General features: G+C 48.2%; 1 protein-coding gene across 1 annotated transcript in view; it reads right to left on the bottom strand.

The window, feature by feature from the left end:
* The window catches only part of TNIK (TRAF2 and NCK interacting kinase), a 163,268-nt gene that overhangs the window by 49,916 nt on the left and 96,042 nt on the right, over window positions 1-17,310 (bottom strand). The window contains 6 exon segments of the mRNA XM_055723778.1: window positions 706-881; window positions 5,124-5,202; window positions 6,011-6,065; window positions 10,521-10,651; window positions 12,028-12,118; window positions 14,478-14,588. Of these exon segments, the coding sequence (XP_055579753.1) occupies window positions 706-881; window positions 5,124-5,202; window positions 6,011-6,065; window positions 10,521-10,651; window positions 12,028-12,118; window positions 14,478-14,588 (643 nt within the window).

The following is a 17,310-nucleotide window of genomic DNA, read 5'->3' as shown; positions in this document are numbered from 1 at the left end:
TTCCTTTCAGAGGACTTTGATAGGGGCCTGGAAAGTTCACTGAAATCACTTGGATTAATAGGTTATTCCTCGTCAATGGAATTGCTTTGGGGCAAGGGTCTTATCTAGACGTTCGTCTGCTCATCGCTGGCGCTGCATGAATGTCACGTAGATCAACAGACTTGGCATGAAATACGTGAGCTGGGAAAAATTCATCTTAGCAGCTTCTCCCTCCCACATGCCAGTATGTATATATGCAGATGTAAAATTTATACACACATTTTAATGAATCAAAGCTTAAATGTTCCATGTGGAAATTACCACCTGGACAAAAAAAGACAGCATTTTTCATCAGGGGACAAAAAAGCTTTAAAAAACCTGATTAGCTCTAATGACAGTCACCTGTAGGCTTCATAGGAACGCCGATTGTTTTGTGGTGGATATTTATTTCAGTGACTGAGAGGAATTAAATCAAACAAAATAATCTGACCTCAAAAGCATAAGAAGTGTGGTCACACAGAAGGACCACACCTATTTAACTCAACCAGTTTGGGTACAAACTCAGCCATCCGAATGGTGCTGAGACCACGAGCAACCCAGTCCTCTTCACCCTCCCTCTTCTACCCATAACGCTTCACCTACACGGATGCACCTTGGTCTACGCCGGGGATCTCCAAGCACGTGGCAGAGGTCAAGGATCGCCCAGAGTCCTGCTTCTCCACTAACCTTTCTCGCCTCGCTTCTTTTTAGTCCTGTCGATGTGGTCCTTGAGCTGGATGCGGACCTGCCTTTCGTTGGGCTGGTCTCGGATAAAGGGGTGCTTCATCAGCTGCTCCGTGGTTGGTCTCTGGCTGTGGTTCTTCACTAGGCAGCTCTCAATGAAGGACTGAAACTTTTTAGACCTGGCCAAGGACAGAAAAAGAAGGTACAGAAGGAACAGGTAAATATACAGAGTCTCCTACTAGAAAGTGAGAAATGTGTGGGTATTTGAGAAGATTACTTGGCTGCTACACAGTCCTTGTGCAGATGCAGCCCTCCAAGAGGATTCCCATGACCTCGCTGTTGATGCTTAGCACCATCTCAAAGTGGCACCATCACAGGTGCCCTCTTATCACTTCACCCTCTCCTACGCTTCCCATGCATACTCCTGTCTATGCCTTCCTGGTACGATTAGGAGAAACCACCATTCTACAGAGGCTGGAGAAAGTTGGGAACCAAGAAAATGCAAGGGAGTGTTCCTCCTCCCTTCCCTCTGACCTGTGAAACTGCAGGTAGAAACGAGAGACAACACATACAGATACAAATGCAATTCCTTAATGGATTGTTTCTCATATTTTATGGCCCCAAGTTACGTTTCAAGAGATTTACCTTTCTGAAGATGACTGGGACAAGCTAGGTTGATTTTTTTTAATTTATTTTAGATTTAACTACCCAACATTACATGGCTTGTTAAAGCTCAGACAGCCTCTGGGCAATGCTCGCTGCCTTGCAGCCCTTCCCTGCTCTCTCAGGGAGACCCAGCAGCATTACTGACCCTCCAGCTCCTGGAGGCCACCATGCCCCCAGCCTCCCTGACCATGGATCCAGGTGAACGGGACAGGCTCTTTGGGCAGCACGGCTTGGGCAGAGGTGGGAACACGGTGGTGGGTGGCAGAATGCAGCCCCTCCTCACAGCCTGCCTTCCCACAAACAGTTAAATTCAATCTCAGCTAAAACAATTTCAGCCAAATCTTTAATAAACAGATTTCTCTTAGTCAAGTGATGCATATCAAAAGTTCTCCTGGAACTAATTCCGCCACATTATAAACCCAAGAGAACAGGGATTTACAAGAAAGATGTTGACAGGCCACTATAGTCTATGTTGCTTTAGCAAATAGGAAAATGAGTGTAAATTAATGTCAGAAGCCAACAGATACTATAAAATTGCATTAGAAGTAAAACAATAAGCTTTCAGGGATTTTACTTTTAAGCTGTCAGACTAAAAGTGATTTATCTTATAAGTGCTAATCCATACAAATTGAGATGCAAAAATAAAATACGCTACTGGATCCAATTAAATCCTCCATCCAGCTTTATTAACGAGCAAATCTTCCTTCTCCACCTTGCCTCAAGAAACGCAGCGTCTCAGTGTATCCAGAAGGGAAAACCCATGCAATACTCAAAAAAAAATCTGCTTTTAAAGTATGGTTCTCCCCTTCTGGTGTGAAGCCGGAGAGACTTCAGTCCTGGATGCGTGGTCCAGAGCACCCACAGATACGGTCAAGTTGAAGCAGCTAAAAAGTTATCCTCCAGAAAGTGATGGGTTTGTCTGTCCTCTCGGGGATGGGTGCCCTGGTGCCCTGCGGTGCCCCAAGACACCTGTGCATCCTTGAGCTGGCTGAGGAGCTATGGACGGGGACCAGCTCAGGCCTCTGGTTTCCCTGAAATCTACTCTACAAAACCCCAAACCTGTCCAGTGGCACAGTTCAGCCCTCACTGGAGCGGGAGCAGAAGACACAGGCTTTCTCCCTGGCTGTGATCCAGAAGGACACCATCACACACCTCATCTCCTCCCCGGGTGCAGGTCAGCCCACCTGCACGAAACATGGGCTCCTCCAGCTCCCGGGAGTTTGTAAAGCTTAAATCAATGTTTGCAAAGTCTTTGCAGCCGCTTGGATGAAAAGTGGTATCACAGTGCAAATATCACCTCATTAACAAAGAGGTTTTGTCACCTCTTACAAGCAGGGCTAGGGAGCGTTCATGGTAACGACATCACTGAAGTTCAAGTTCATTTTGCCTGCAAAACGCGGGAAGAAAATAAAGCTTTGCTGCTGGCTGGCTTTAATTGGGAAAGAAAACGATACCACAGGCTCTTTAATTTCATAGGAACACAGCACTGTTTTAAAGCGAGTTCAAGGATTTAGTAAGCAACAAAAATACTTTCCTCTCTGAGATTTTCGATTCAGGGCAGCTCCCACGCCTGCGTTCCCTCCTGGCTTTCCCTTACTTACCCTCAAAGGTGCTGGAGTCACTTCATATTTCTTTCACATAAGGAAAAAGATGGCCTGCCCACTCCGCGTACTTTTTATGTGTTGCCACACACAAGGACAAACTCAAAGTTCAAGTTGAACGTTTCCTCATTTTGCTTTTCTCTTGTGATCCCTGCTTGTGAAAACCAGCCCAGACTGCCAGAGAGCCACCGTGCAAGCCTGGCCAGGTACCTCCTGCCCTCTTGGGCTGGGCTTGCAGAGCTCCAGGACCCACCCTGGGCAGCCCCAAAACCTCCAGCTGCGAAATGAGCCAAGGACAGCAAGTGTGCCTGGTGTCCCACTGAAAATGCTGAAAAAAATTGCTCTTAAGGTGAAGCTTTTTCTGCATCCTTTGGAACTTCCCACTGCAATGAAGAAGATGGACAGAGGTTTGAGCTGCCCGGGGTACACGTGTCCCTGCTCTGCTGGACCCCAGAGATCCCTGCTGGCTTACGGAGGGGTAGCAGAGGCCAGGTGAGCACGTGCTCCCCCAGGCTGAAGCTGGAGTTCCATTACCCTACGACTTCCCAGGAGATCTCTCTCTCAAAGCACCCGGAATGCCGACCCTGGGATGGGCAGAGCACAGCCCTGGAGAGCCCAGCTGACCCCAGGCATTGCCCACCGCGAGCTGTGCACGGCTGGGACAGCCACCGGACACGCGAGGGGAAGGTGGTGCCAGGGAATAATCCCAGCTCGCAGAAAGCACATCCTAGGATCTCAGAGCAGGGACGAACATACACGTTCCACCCCAGCTCTGTTTGTACCTTAAGGAGGTGGGGAAATGTTCTGCTCAACACCAGCTTTCAACAGCTCCCCTCTGCCTGGAGGCTGAGGAAGCCATTGCTGAATAAACAGCACTCTCAGATGAAAAATAAAGGTCTTACAATGCATTTTGTGCTGTAGCAGTGAGGATAATGAAGTAGGAGACTGGTGATCTGGCAGAAAACAAGGGTATAAACTATCTTCTCAGCTGACTAATGGTATCCTCAAAAGGCTGTGCAAGGAAAGTGAACATCTTTGCCACCCTCTGCAGAGCCAGCTGGGAAAGGTCCTTCTCCTCCCGGTTTGGTACTGGGGCAGCTGATGCAATCATTAAAAAATTGATTTTTATTTTTTAATTAATAAAGGCTGACAAAATTAAGATGCCTGCTGCCAAAGCCTGGGTAAGGTTTTAGGGGCTGGTCCTAAAACCCCAACACCATGTGTCAGAGGACTCCAAGCCCCTCTCATTCCACTTCCAGCAACAAAATACCTGCTGCTGTGGCATCAAGTGTTTTCAATACCTACTGGTTGCTCCTCTTCTTTTTTTTTTTTTTGTGTGTGTGTGTCTTCAACAAGATGATAACCATAATTTCAATGAATAAGGCAAAACTTCCTTCTGCAAGCTCAGCCTACGTGGGAGCAAGGGGCAGCGCTGTCTCTAACACCTGGCAGATCTTTCCTGACCAAACCACTGCTGGACCCGGGGTAGGCAAACAGCATGAACCAGAGATGAGTGTTTTTCAGGACTCCAGCTCCATCAGTACAGAACATACAGTAACAAAACAACATCTGTTGGGCTTCAGGAATGTTTTTCCTACGGGTTTTTATTGGCATGCCCTGATTTTTTTTTCCTTTCCCCCCCCCCCCCCCCCCCCCCCCCCCAAAAGAGTGATGTATTCTTTCCTGCAAAATTTTAAAATAAAACCCCAACTAAGAACAAATGCCTGCATTCCTGGGCCTTCAAGATAAACTATCTTTTTTTTTTGGCGTGGATTCATGTTTCCACTTGAAAATGGAACCTGACTGGAAAGAAACAGTAGCCAAGCGAAGCGTCATCTGGCTTCAGGCTGCACGAACTGCCTTGGAGAAGCGGCTCCGCAGTGCGAAATGGCAGTGTTAGAGCGCGCTCCCCGCTCTGCCCGCCTAGGACACCCCCCGTCCCACGGTCAGCAGCTCCTTCACACCAAACCACCTCTCCACAGATCTCCATAGATCAAGACCCAAACCTGTGCCCACCGCTGTGATGCTGGAGACTGCCACTGGCCCCGAATCTACACAATGCAAACGCCGAGTCTGCGGTGTGCCTGGGCTGCAGAAACAAGTTGCTCCAGAGATTTTTTTCCCCAGTCATTGAAGATTGAGAGAGACACTCACCACTTCTTTGATTTCAACCTCGGGGCCGGGTTGCGGGGGATGAGGAAGAGGGCTCTCATGGGATGCATGTCACAGAGAGCTGCAATTTGCAAGAAGAGGCATTAAACACGGCACGGCATCTCGCAGAGCCCCCGGCTTTCCTAAAGAGAAGCTACGCACCCAGCTGGGGAGACCCAAGTTTCCTCTGAAGCTACAAGACTCACAACGGCAGGAGGATTTGCGGCGACAGCCCCTGGCCCAGCAGCTGCCTGGAGCTCAGGTGAGAGCTGATGTCCCCAGCCAAGCAGTGTGTGTGTCCCCAGCACCACAGGGCTGAGCAGCAGAGGCTGGCTGGGGACACCTGCACTCCTGCAGCTGCGTGTCCTCAGCACCCTGCCAGGTGCTGACAGCGACGGGCCCCGAGCAGGGTACGGCTGCACCACGTGCCGCTCTGCTCTGCTTTATTTACTTGCATTTACCAGCACACAGGGACAGTCCCAGGATACCTCTGAAAAACCATGGCAGGATGATGGGTGCAGACGCACCAGCTGAGCCCAGCATGCCACTACCTGTGTCACTACAGAGGTCAGTGGAGCAGCTCTTTACCTGCTTCCAGTCCTCGTCTGTATTTTATTTAAGGAAACGGAGTCCCAGAGTGCTCGAGCAGACATATCAGAGTTATACAGGGTTGTGTGCCTTTGCTGAACACCCATCCTGTCCCCCCAGGTCACGCTGCCCTGGCAGCTTTTTCCCCGTGGGACCCTGCAAGCTCCATCTCAGTGAGCCCAGGTTGCTTGGGAAAACCTTTGCATGGCGTTTCTTGCACAGAAGCAAGTGCCGGCTGGTTCAGCAAACCCCAACATATTATAACCCAGGGTTAATTAAAGCAGAGCAACGTATCTACTTACGGGGAGCACCTTCTGCCATTTCAATGGCCGTTATCCCCAAAGACCACAAGTCGCTCTGTAAAAGAAAGCAGAAGGACACACGTGATACAGAGGAGCATTGTCACAGCGATGGGTACCAGGCAAGGGGGGAAGCGCGGCTCTCCCCAAGCCCAGGGGGCTCAGCCCTGTGAGCTGGGTCTCTGCGTGCTCTGCAAGCCTCCAGACCCACCCCCTGGGAGCTTGCTTCATCCTTTTGCCATGTGTTGGAGCTTTAGAAGAGGCTCACAACCCCGCTGTTTATCCAAAGACTTATTTCAAAACCTTCAAGGCTGGCAAGGTGTGGGACATGGCCACCCCCCCAGGACATTACTCCCAGTAGCCGTGGTGAGGACACTGCCTGGGAAGATGCTGATGACCCTTGGTGGGGGCACCTTAACAAGCCCCGTGCACTAACGAATGAACCCCCAGCTCCTAGATGAGCTGGTGACAAACTGCTCCCCAGCTTCATGGCTGAGGTAAGCTGCAAACCTGGCACCAGCTCCCTGCTTAAAGCTGGGTGATACACATCCATGGATTTGATACAGCTCCACAGAAAACAGGCTGCCTGGAATAGATTAAAAACATGAAGTATCTTGAGATATCTCCGGAGGCTCCTGTATCATGGACTGCTCATTAAATGGAAGCCTGAAAAGCGGTGTTTCGCCAGGGGAAGGAGAAATGGACACTTTAATTTCCCCTGTTCCCAAGCCCTGCTCACCCCTCAGCCCACATGGTTGGTTGAGTCTCCTGAATGATCAGAGCACAGAGAACGCACCTCTTTGGAAAACTCTTTGATTTCATACCAGTATCTCTCTTCCTTCCATCCTCTCCCTTGTAAAACAGGGACATTTGTATCCCCAGCTCCCTGCCAGAGACCAGTGGTGAGCTCCTCTCCAGCACCTCCTCCCCACCCCAACATCACTAATGAGCTGCGGTGGCACCTCCAGATCTGGTAACGAGCCCCAGAGGATGGCTCGGCTCTCCTGGCAGCAGCGCAGGCACAGAACGTGCCCGGCGAGAGAAAACAAGCACCTTCTCTAGCGGCACTGCCACAACCCGCTGTTTTGGCAGGAGGCGGCTAATTCGTTATTCTGGACACCATGTATAGGGCTGGTAATGATTCACAACCCAGCACCCGGTGCAGCGGGAACAGGACCCAGACTAATTTTGGTGCCTTCATCTCAAGCGCAGCCTCCGACACAACCCCGGGGGGCTGGAGAGACCTGCTTGAGATGGGGGGGGCGGCAAGGGCAGAAGCTGCAGGTGCACTGGGAACCAGAACAAGCCTGATGCTACGTAGCTGCTTCTGAGGTTTGCTGGAGGCCAGCTAAACTCCAGTTAGCACATCAAGAGCAATAACGTTGTAAATAGGTACGTCTCAGGGTGGAAGGGATGGACTCTGCCTTCTGCTCCTGCAACTCCAGCTCTCACATCTTGCTCTCCTCTCGCCCTGCTCTCTGCTGCCCTGTCCCTGCAGTCCCACTACAGTTTTCTCCTCTCCATTTCAAGAGCTGCCCTTTCCTCAAGCCTCAAGCCTCTTAAACCTCCAATTTAGCGAATAAATCCTAGAAAGGCTGTTTTTCCCAGGACAGAGCCCCAAAAGCTTAGTTAGAGCTAAAGAGAGCCTCTAGGGACCACAAGCACCTTCTCACATACACGTTCCAGGAAAGACAACTTGGATTTTCAATTTCAAGGCACTTTTCCTCATTTTAAACTCAAGCACTCCCCTAACAAATGCTGTCCTTACTACACATCTTCGTACCTGCTTAAAAATTCTCTCTCAATTCTCATTTCCAACCCTTTCGCAGGACAGTCTCATCCATTCTTTGTTTCTGGTCAGCAGGGATTTCTGCCGCATACTTAATTATCGCAGTCTTTCCACATGATTCAGCACACATGACCCCTTCCCTTTGGGCTGCCGTTGAACTCCTTCCAAATTCCTAGTGTGTCTTTCCATATCGAGGTGCCTAGTATTATACACAAGATGCCAAGTGATCTTAAAGCTGGAGCAATATAGAAAGGGATTATCACCTAAGTCTCCCAGAGAAGGCAGAAAACTCAGCAGGAAGCACACATTTTATAATGATCTGGAATTCAGAGGTTTTTTAGTGTGTGCGTGTGCTTATTTTTGAGTCTGAAAAGCTTTTCAGTCCACCCAGCAAAAAGAGGCTGTGCTAGTATGTTTGCATTGCCTTGGCTTGGGAAGGGAGGCAAGCTTCCTTCCCCCCCAGCTTTTGATTCCAAGCCTATTGACGAGCTACCTCTACAGAAAAAAGGAAGACCGGCTAAGGGAAAAATCAACAAATAACCTCAACAACGTGGGGTTTCTATTTGTTCTTTTTTAAAGTGGTTTATTTTGTGAGGAGGTATTTACTGCCTCCTTCCACAGATTACACAGGCATCTCTTTCTGGCTAAGAAAACAGTGAGATCAGAGGCTTTTTGGTCCAACAGATTCAGCCTGCAAAGATTCCTTTTTTCACCCTATAAATCTCATCTTTTGTATTTACTATTTTAAGCTGGCCAGCTAAACCTGAGAGCATCTGATTTGCATCCCTTTTAGAAAAAAATGGCATTTACATTCCCCACCACCACCACTTCAAAGCAAGAGCATCAGGTGCAGGGATGTGATCTGGGGTACGGACTAATGTCCAGTGGCTCCCACATCACCACGAGCTCAGAAAACACCCTGCAGTGAGTGTGTCGGCAGCAATCAGCCTTCTGTCTCACACCTCCAGCCAAGGGAAAATGGTCAATGCCAATTTCAGAGATGCAAGCGCCCAGCTCGCTACGAGCATTTGATCCTCAGGGACAATAGAAGGATTCTGGTCCTGGCGCTTGTGCATCAGTCGACGGCATATTAAGTGCCCTAGTTATTCCGGAAAGAGGAAAAACCTCAGGGATTTTTGAGGGTAGAAAGTAGCCTATGAAGATATCAGTCCTTTTTTTTAAAAAAATATAATGTAATATAATAAAAAAATAATAAAAAAGCTGCGATTAATTAGAGTGTTGCACCAGGCGGCTGTCAGTGGAGATGCAGCGAGAGCAGCTAGCACGGGCTGCAGCCCAGCTACGGAGCTCTGCCATCAGCAGAGCAGAGGAAACGCCTGTTGTAATTGGTTAATCAAAGAGTATTAAGTAATTGCAGATTAAATGGTTTCTACATGTCCTTATCATTAATGATTTATGTAGCCCAGAGTCTGAACTCAAGACTGGAGAGCTGCTCTCTGGAAAGCCATCAGTTCAAAAGTTGACGGATGCACTTAAATAGCTGCAATACCAAAGCATCGCTCGGTTACTTTAAAATGGTTCATCTCTCAACAATTTCTCAGAGTGGCTGGTAACTGCACCCCAAATCGTTCCACAACGGTGGGCTGTTGCACTATTACACCTAGTGTCCTACAGCTCGAAAGCAGCTACCCAGCTCCACACCAGAGGGTCTCAAAGTCCTTTTTAAACGTTATGTTGTAGAGCGACGTCTCGGCATGCGCACGAACGGAGGTACAGTGAGCTTATAGATCTCCTCTGCCCCCAAAGCTCACGTGTCAGCGCCTCGCTCTCCTCTCTGGACGCGCTCAGTGGACCTTAGGGGCTCTGGAGCAAGAAATTCAAGTTCTGGACATTTTAAAAAACCAAGGGACAAAAAGCCAAGGGACATTGTCCACAGACGTGTGTCCAGGAACTTGGCATAAGGCAGAACCAGGGTCAGATATATTAAGCTCTCCCTGCTTTAAACATCAGATCTCAGTGTCGTTTGAATGGGCAGGTGGGACCCATTCCCCCCCCCTCCCCGCGGACCCGCTGCATGGCACGGGGCCCTGTGCCACGTTATAACTCAGCAGCAATGTTGTGCTGCCGCCGATCCAAAAATAAACTTCAAACAGGCTAGAGAGACATGCGAAAAGTAGGTCAGCCCCCTAAACGTCTGATTGTGTGGCAGCTTTCAGATCTCCCCGCGAACACCAGCCTGCAGGCCAGAAGATGTGATTTTGCCCTTTCTAAACCCGACCTGACTTCCCTCCGGAGTAAACAGAGCAAATACAGCATGTTTGGCTGTAGTATTTAAACACGCAGCACCACAAAGCAGGCTAGCAGGTAGGAAGCCGCAGTCTGACACCTTTCCCAGCACGGGGAAAGACTTCACAGTAAATGTGGATACGTGAACAGCACGACAAAAATTCACATTGGGCCTGAACCGGCATCTCAAAATCCAACAGCCAGAAAGCGGGACGAGACTACGCTGCTCGTCAACGTCGTTGTCAAAGCTGCAAGAATATACTAAATTCCTGAGCGCTCACGTTCAGGGTACTGGGGCATAAAATCTGAGATCACACCACGCACCTTATTCAGACGTTTATGATCACAGCTCTCATTGCAGGCACCAGTAAATGCTGCTTTAACTCCTTCCCTGCCTAATTAGCTAATGCGCTAGGCTTGGCAAAGATTACACTTCTAATGACATATATAATCGCGGGAAGATGCTCATTTAGGTACCTTGAAGTCATAAGTGGCATCGGGATTTTCATCGCAGGCAATGACCTCAGGGGCCATCCAGTAAGGCGTTCCAATGAAGGTGTTTCTCCTGCCCACCGTTCTGTCCAGCTGAGCACTGACACCAAAATCCACTGCGGATCAGAGACACAACGGGGCATTGTAAGGTCAGAGACAAACCTGAGCAACACTCTTCTGTTGAATGTAAAACACTGAGTTCATTCAGATCAGCTCCTCTGCATGGTCAGGAAAGAAAGATGTGGCCAGAGACATTCCTGTTTGATCTCTGCTGGGATCAACAGAGGTCAGTCAAGGACAAAGCTGATCATCTGATGTCCAGGTTTTGTATGAAACCCTGTGCCTTTTGCTCCTTGCCAGGAGGCAATGAAAAAAAAAAAAAATCACAGCTCCTCATACTAATGAGGAACAGGGTTAGCAACATGAATAACCAGCAGCCTTTGTTCTACGCTTTCTCTTCTGAATTAAAGCCCGCCAAATATCAGTAGAAGCCTCATTTCTCTACCTAAATTCTTGCTGGAAATGGCATAAATGCAAAAAGCTTAAGGAACTAAGGGCCAAGGACGAAGGCCCATAGGGAAATGTCAAGCAGAGAGCTGCAAAATGAAGCAAAACCTGATTAAATCAAATCAATGAAAGAATACACTATGGTCTACTAAGCTCACTTTGCGCAACACAACGGTTGGAGAATTTGCCCTGGAGAATTTCCCCTTGGAGGGGAATCTTCACCAGCACGAAGCCAAACGAGGTGGTAGTACCATCTGTTAAGCTGGGGTTTTATTCTGCTGCAGAGACGGGAGAGACATGGGAAAACAAGGCTTGCACCTCACTTTAACAGTGTAAGGGATCCTTCATCGCTAGCATAAATTAAAATGTGCAAAGACAGCCTTAATAACACTGGTGCTGGACAACTGAGGATATCAGCACATCAGCTGTGCTGATCTGCTGTCTTCCATTTGATCTTCACATGATTGCCTGGTCTTCTCCAGGATGACTAACACCGCACATGAAATTCAGAGTAGTTCTTGCAAATTAAGCTCTCTCCAACAGGTTAGCTTGGAAAACACGTCTGGATTATGTCACACTAAAACGAATGGATTGTGATCCTGTAGGACACTGCTACAAAGCTGTGTGGGAACAGCCTTCGGTTACGTCTGGCGATGCACACAGGGCAGTTTTCAATCTGGGGCACGAAAAAATGGTCTTGATTGCTTAACCAGCATCTGATGGCAGAGCTGCCCAAACTACCTGTCTGAACAGCACCACCAGTGCAAGTACATCTTTGCATGCAGAACCTGGCCATCTGCTGCTGGCAGTTTATTGCACAGTCCTTGGTCAACACCCAAGGTCACGTTATAGAGGCTGGCAGGAGAGAACACACAGAGCAGCTCTTAGTATCCGTCCCCTTTCTGCAAGACACGTACAAGTCAGTTTTGCTCCTTCTCTCCAGTCAGCCCACTTGCAGTTTCCAGGAGCTCTAACCCACTCTTACCTAGTTTAACTTCTGCATTTTCCGTCAGCAACACATTCTGTCCCTTGATGTCTCGATGAATTACTTTGTGCTGGTGTAGATGACTCAAGCCCTAGAGAATTCAGAGAAAGGTTAGAGGAATCCAAGTTCAAAGCATGTTATTTTCTGACATTCCTCCTCAACCAATTATGTTCCAGAAATGAAAGATTCACAGCTGGAGTTAAGCACCGGAGAATGCTTTTGTTTGTTGTGTGTTCAAAATGCCATCCCTGTGTCACAGGCTGGGAGGACATGCCCAGCGAGGGAGATGCCCACCGACGGGTGCTCGCCATTGCAGGAGAACCGTCAATTCTACTGGGATTAAAACCAACCTTTCCATTTCTGTGGGGACTCATATTAACCCGAATTCCTCCGCAGCTTCAGACACATTTCCCCCCACATTCTCCCTTACCTTAGGGAGCCATTTCTGCGGCAGAAATAACAGAATGGTTTCGTCTCCTTTCTGTATTTCCACCATCCAGAAACTGAAGAAAACACTTCTCTTTTTATATCGGTCCAATAAACTGGACTCCAATGCACTGCCAAGCTTGCATTAAAAAAGCTACCATGCAAATACAAACGTTACCATTTGCACGTATTCCTAACAGAGATATAGCTCAAATCAAAAGCCTGTCTCAAAGGCTAAAGGTAAACTAGCTTTTCTGTCGTGCTTTTGTATTAGCTCATTAATTTCTTTTTGCAGCCTACATTTTTATTTCATTCATTTATTATTTCAGTTTCGAAGTAACATCCACCTATATTGCCAGCTTCGGAAAAAAACATGGATTGCTTCAAAACTAATTCTGCGTTAGGTTTACATTTCACATTAAGCATTCATATTTGAGGAAGAAAATTTCAGCTATCACTACCGGTAGTTATTAGTCATTTTACACTTGTTACCTTGGCACAACACTGTGGAGTAGATTGCATCTATACAGGAGCCCTTTTTTAGTCATGTTGTACCCAGTTAGAGACACCTTTGTGCACCAGAGGCAAAGCAAAAATTTGACTGAATTTCAATAAATCCTTCAACAATGTGGGCTCAAGCCTCCTGTCAGAATTACAACTGGCCATTGATGTCTGAACTGAGACCCAGACGCCTTCTGCAGCACAAAGGTGGGAGCCTTCCATCACCTGAAACCCTACGGAGGTCACCAACCCACCGCCCTAACGCGCAGCCTAAATGCAAGCGATGACACTTGATGGTGGCCCTGGGACATGAGTCAGTGACTGGGTTCTGACTCAGCTGCCAGGGACTATTTTAAGAAGCAGGCTCACAGAGCTCACACATTTAAAGTAAGCCCATGTAACTGTGGCTTCCTGGCACTGAAAGCAGTGTCCGTACAACAACCGATTAGCTACAGTGCCAGCATCTTCTGCACATTGTTTTGGTGCGGACAGTGGCATTCAGCGTCAACAGAGAAGTGCTGTGTCACCTCTGGACACCAGCAGCTGCCTCAGCAGCAGTGTCAGATACCCCCTTTCAGAGCAGTCATTTAGGTTCATTTTCTTTCGTAGAACCATCAGATCGTTTAGGTTGGAAAAGACCTTTGAGATCGAGTCCAACCGCTAACGCAGCACTGCCGAGCCCACTGCTACACCGTGTCCCTAAGTGCCACATTTACACATCTTTTAAACACCTCCAGGGGTGGTGACTCCACCACCTCCCTGGGCAGCCTGTGCCAGTGCTTGACCACCCTTTTGGTGAAGACATTTTTCCTAATATCCAACCTAAACCTCCCCTGGTGCAGCTTGAGCCAGTGTCCTCTCGTCCTATGACTTCAGTGGCTCTTCTCCAGGTTTCTTTCACATGCCCAATATTTCTGTTTTCTCTTGAACAAAACCTCAGTCCACGGAGCAATAGATTTTAATGCCGGACAACCATTACGATCACAGCATCCGACCTCAGTCGTGCAAAACGCAGGCAAGCCTTTGCTGAAGCTGCCATCTCCCAGTACATGAAACTGTCGCAGCCCATTTTAAGAGACTCCAGTCAAACGTTTATCTTGTGGGTATAAAAAGCTGCATCATCCTCATTAAAGCTTGAGACATGAGGATTTAATAAAAAGTAGGGTGCCTTTTAATCATGAAGATTCCTTCCACAGACTTTATCAGTCCTCACCCTTCTGTTAATTGAAAATTTAATTCTAATGTAAATAAATCTTGGCCCTATTAATACCAAAGGAAATTGTATTTTTGTTGAAGGAAAAAGAGGGTTAGAAGTCAGGGAACTAACAGAGCTAAAGGGCATTAAACAGGGCTTGTTTAATATGCAGCACACAAGCACATGAATCATTCACGCCTACCGGCACCGAAGAGGCTCCAGCCCATGGCAGCACAGCAGCCACGAAGCCTGCAGAGCCAAAGGCTTTCCAAGCCCCGAGTGTGACACCCCAACAACTCCTGACATTCAGCTCCCTCCGGACACCTACCCGTAAAATCTCTCTGCAGATGTAGGCAATCCACTCCTCCTTCAAGGTGTTCCCCTTCGTGTTCTTGATGAGGTCGGTGACAGAGCCCGCGCCGCAGAACTCCATCACCAGCTGCCAAATGGAACAGAAGTGCAATTACTGCAACGACACCAACAGTGGCCTCGGGACTGGCCGACCCCAGGGCAGGACCCTGACGCTGGCAGTGCAGCTGTGGGGCCACCGCAGTGCTTCACAGAGCCACCGGGACATAATCTTGAACCTACCAGCTTGTAACCCATATGGGTTTTGTTATAAAAATGAAATAATAAAAGGCTGGAAGGCTTGCTGCTCTTCAGAAGGTTGGGAACAAGAAACAGGAATTAGTCCAGTCCTGAAAATCAGCAGAAGAAATAGGAAACCCTGAAATCTCAGACCCCACTGCTACGTACCCTACTTTACACTTAGAATCAGCGTTTAGTATCAACAGCAATACAAGCAAAATGCTACCTCTTGCATGCATGTTCAACTCTGAAAGCATGAAGGCAACAAGACAGATGTCTGAAGGCTTCCTGCAACCTTAGAAACCAGGTATACTTTGCAATTTTATTTATTTATTTTTTTTGGTACCAGAAGGTCTTTGGTTTTGATCCCCTTTTTGAGCAGGCACCCCTCCCTGAGGGGACACTCAGCACACAGCTCAGGCTGCGCAGGACACAGCTGCTGTTCTGCTGCTCAGGTTGGTTCAAATGAGACGGGGCACCACCGCTTGTATCACTTCCCAAGTTTCATAATAATAAATACAAAAGTACAATGATCTAACCCAGGCCCAAACTTCATCTTGTCATTGAGCAACTATGCAATAAACGTTATGAAAATAGCACGGGATGCGTGTCTGCCTCCCAGAGACATCACGGATACCCAGGGTGTGCAGGAGCCGTCAGGGTGCTCCAGAAAGCGAGCACAGCCCATGCATGCAACGAGTCTTCTCTGAGACCTGTGGAAGTGTTTCTTTCAGATGTGAAACCGTGCTTTCAATTAGATCAGCCTGCTACTGAAAGATGTTGCCTTACAACTTGTGCCTTGCCAGATTCTTCAACGTGCACATTTAAAGTTTCTTATCACATGAAGCTTACACGGCATTTGTTCTCCAAGCAGGTGACATCACTTCTTTAAAAGCATAGGCCAAGAGAAGAAGAGAAAGAAACTGCAAAAGGGTTACTCCTAACCAATTACTCAAATGCAGTGACTTTAAAAGACTATCATTCATAAGCCATCATAAACTCCAGACACAGCACTGTTATAAACCTTCAGGTTAAAAAAAACACTTGAGCAGACTATACCTTAGCCGGCTTTGACCATGCTCCTATCTTTAGTTTTGATATGAGATTTCTCTTCCTCAACTAACTAAATTCTTTGTATATCCCTGTTACATCAGGAAACTGGCTTCAAGAAGTCACTGGCGTGACTAGCGAAAGTCTGCCCCGTGCAAAGGCAAGGAGTGCTGCTGCAGCGCTTGCAGCAATCCCATCCCAGCAGGAGACCAGCAATCCAGCTGGGTCACTGGGACACAGCCCAAGTCATGGGTTAGTCATTGCTCATCAAATGGGGAATAATGGAACAAGTGGTTTCAAAGTTGCTTTTCCTCCTTTTTTCCCTTTGAACGATTGACACATTGGGGAATATCAGTGTCTGCACATGTTTCTGATTAAATGACTGTTTGGGATACCACAGCAGCAGGCTGAGAAAGGAAAACCCTGGATAGCTGAGCCAGCTACACTTTCCAACCCAAAAGGCTGCCCTCCCTAGTCCCCTTCCCTGGAAATTCATCTGCAGGCTCCCACTAGGGTCTGGAGCAGGAGGATGAGGAAGAGCGTGCTTTGCTATGTACGGCAATCACAATGCTTAAAAGAAGATGGAAGACGTCCCATTAACAGTACACAGCGCATCCGTTGATGTGCCGGATTATCTTTATGGAGCTGGAAGTTCACTCAGTCCTCTACCTGGCCCTTGACTTCCACAGAGCAAAGACTAATTTTGCATGAGGAGGTGACTAATACAGCCACCTGCTGATGTATCCCAAACCTGTAACTGTGAAATACCCTGGAGATTCAAGAAAAAAAACAAACCAACCAAACCACAGAGAGGGGAAGAGGAACTCCCGGGGGAGCGTTTCCAACCTGGCTTTTTACTTCCCGAAAGCCCTGCCACGAGCCCTCCAAGAAAATGAGCCGCAAAAAGATGACAAAGTTGCCTGAGTATCCCCGTCCGCCATGGAGAGCTGATGGATACCTGACGTGAAAAATCACCGTTTCCAGAAGTTTTGGATGGAACGGGAGAAAAGCTGCCTGCTGTGGCATTGAGCAGCGCTGTGATCCCCTCACGCTTTTACAGTTTCCTTTGCCCCTCAGACAGAGGGATGCGACAGAATTCCCAACTACAGCTTGTGCAATGCAGCCTCCGAAGCGAGGAAACACAGATGATGGCGGAGTCCCCCCGAGGGGCCAGGAGAGACCTCACCCACAGCACGGTGTCCCCTGCCGGGTGATGGGAGCCCAGGAGCGATCAATGCATGCTGCAGCAGGTACAGGAAGATGAGCAGGTCTCCTCAGAGGACCTGAGGTCTTGTTCAGCCAGCCAAGGGATGGATGGCTATGGGACGTGAATGTATACTGTCAACAGTACGGATCGGTAAGCACCCCAGAGGCAGAAGAACAAGGTAGACGCTGGCACAGTATCAACCTATCGACACCCTGTGGGTATATTTAGCCTGGAAACCAACCAACAGCCTTCCAGGAGAAAAGAAAAGGAAACAAAATTTCCAACTGATTTTAGGGCAGAGCTTAGTATACTCAGG

The sequence above is a fragment of the Falco cherrug genome, chromosome 11, assembly GCF_023634085.1.
Source record: "Falco cherrug isolate bFalChe1 chromosome 11, bFalChe1.pri, whole genome shotgun sequence".
In the NCBI taxonomy this organism is placed as follows: Eukaryota; Metazoa; Chordata; class Aves; order Falconiformes; family Falconidae; genus Falco; species Falco cherrug.
Note: the sequence above shows the minus strand (reverse complement) of the source record. Positions and strands in the feature narration are given on the sequence as shown.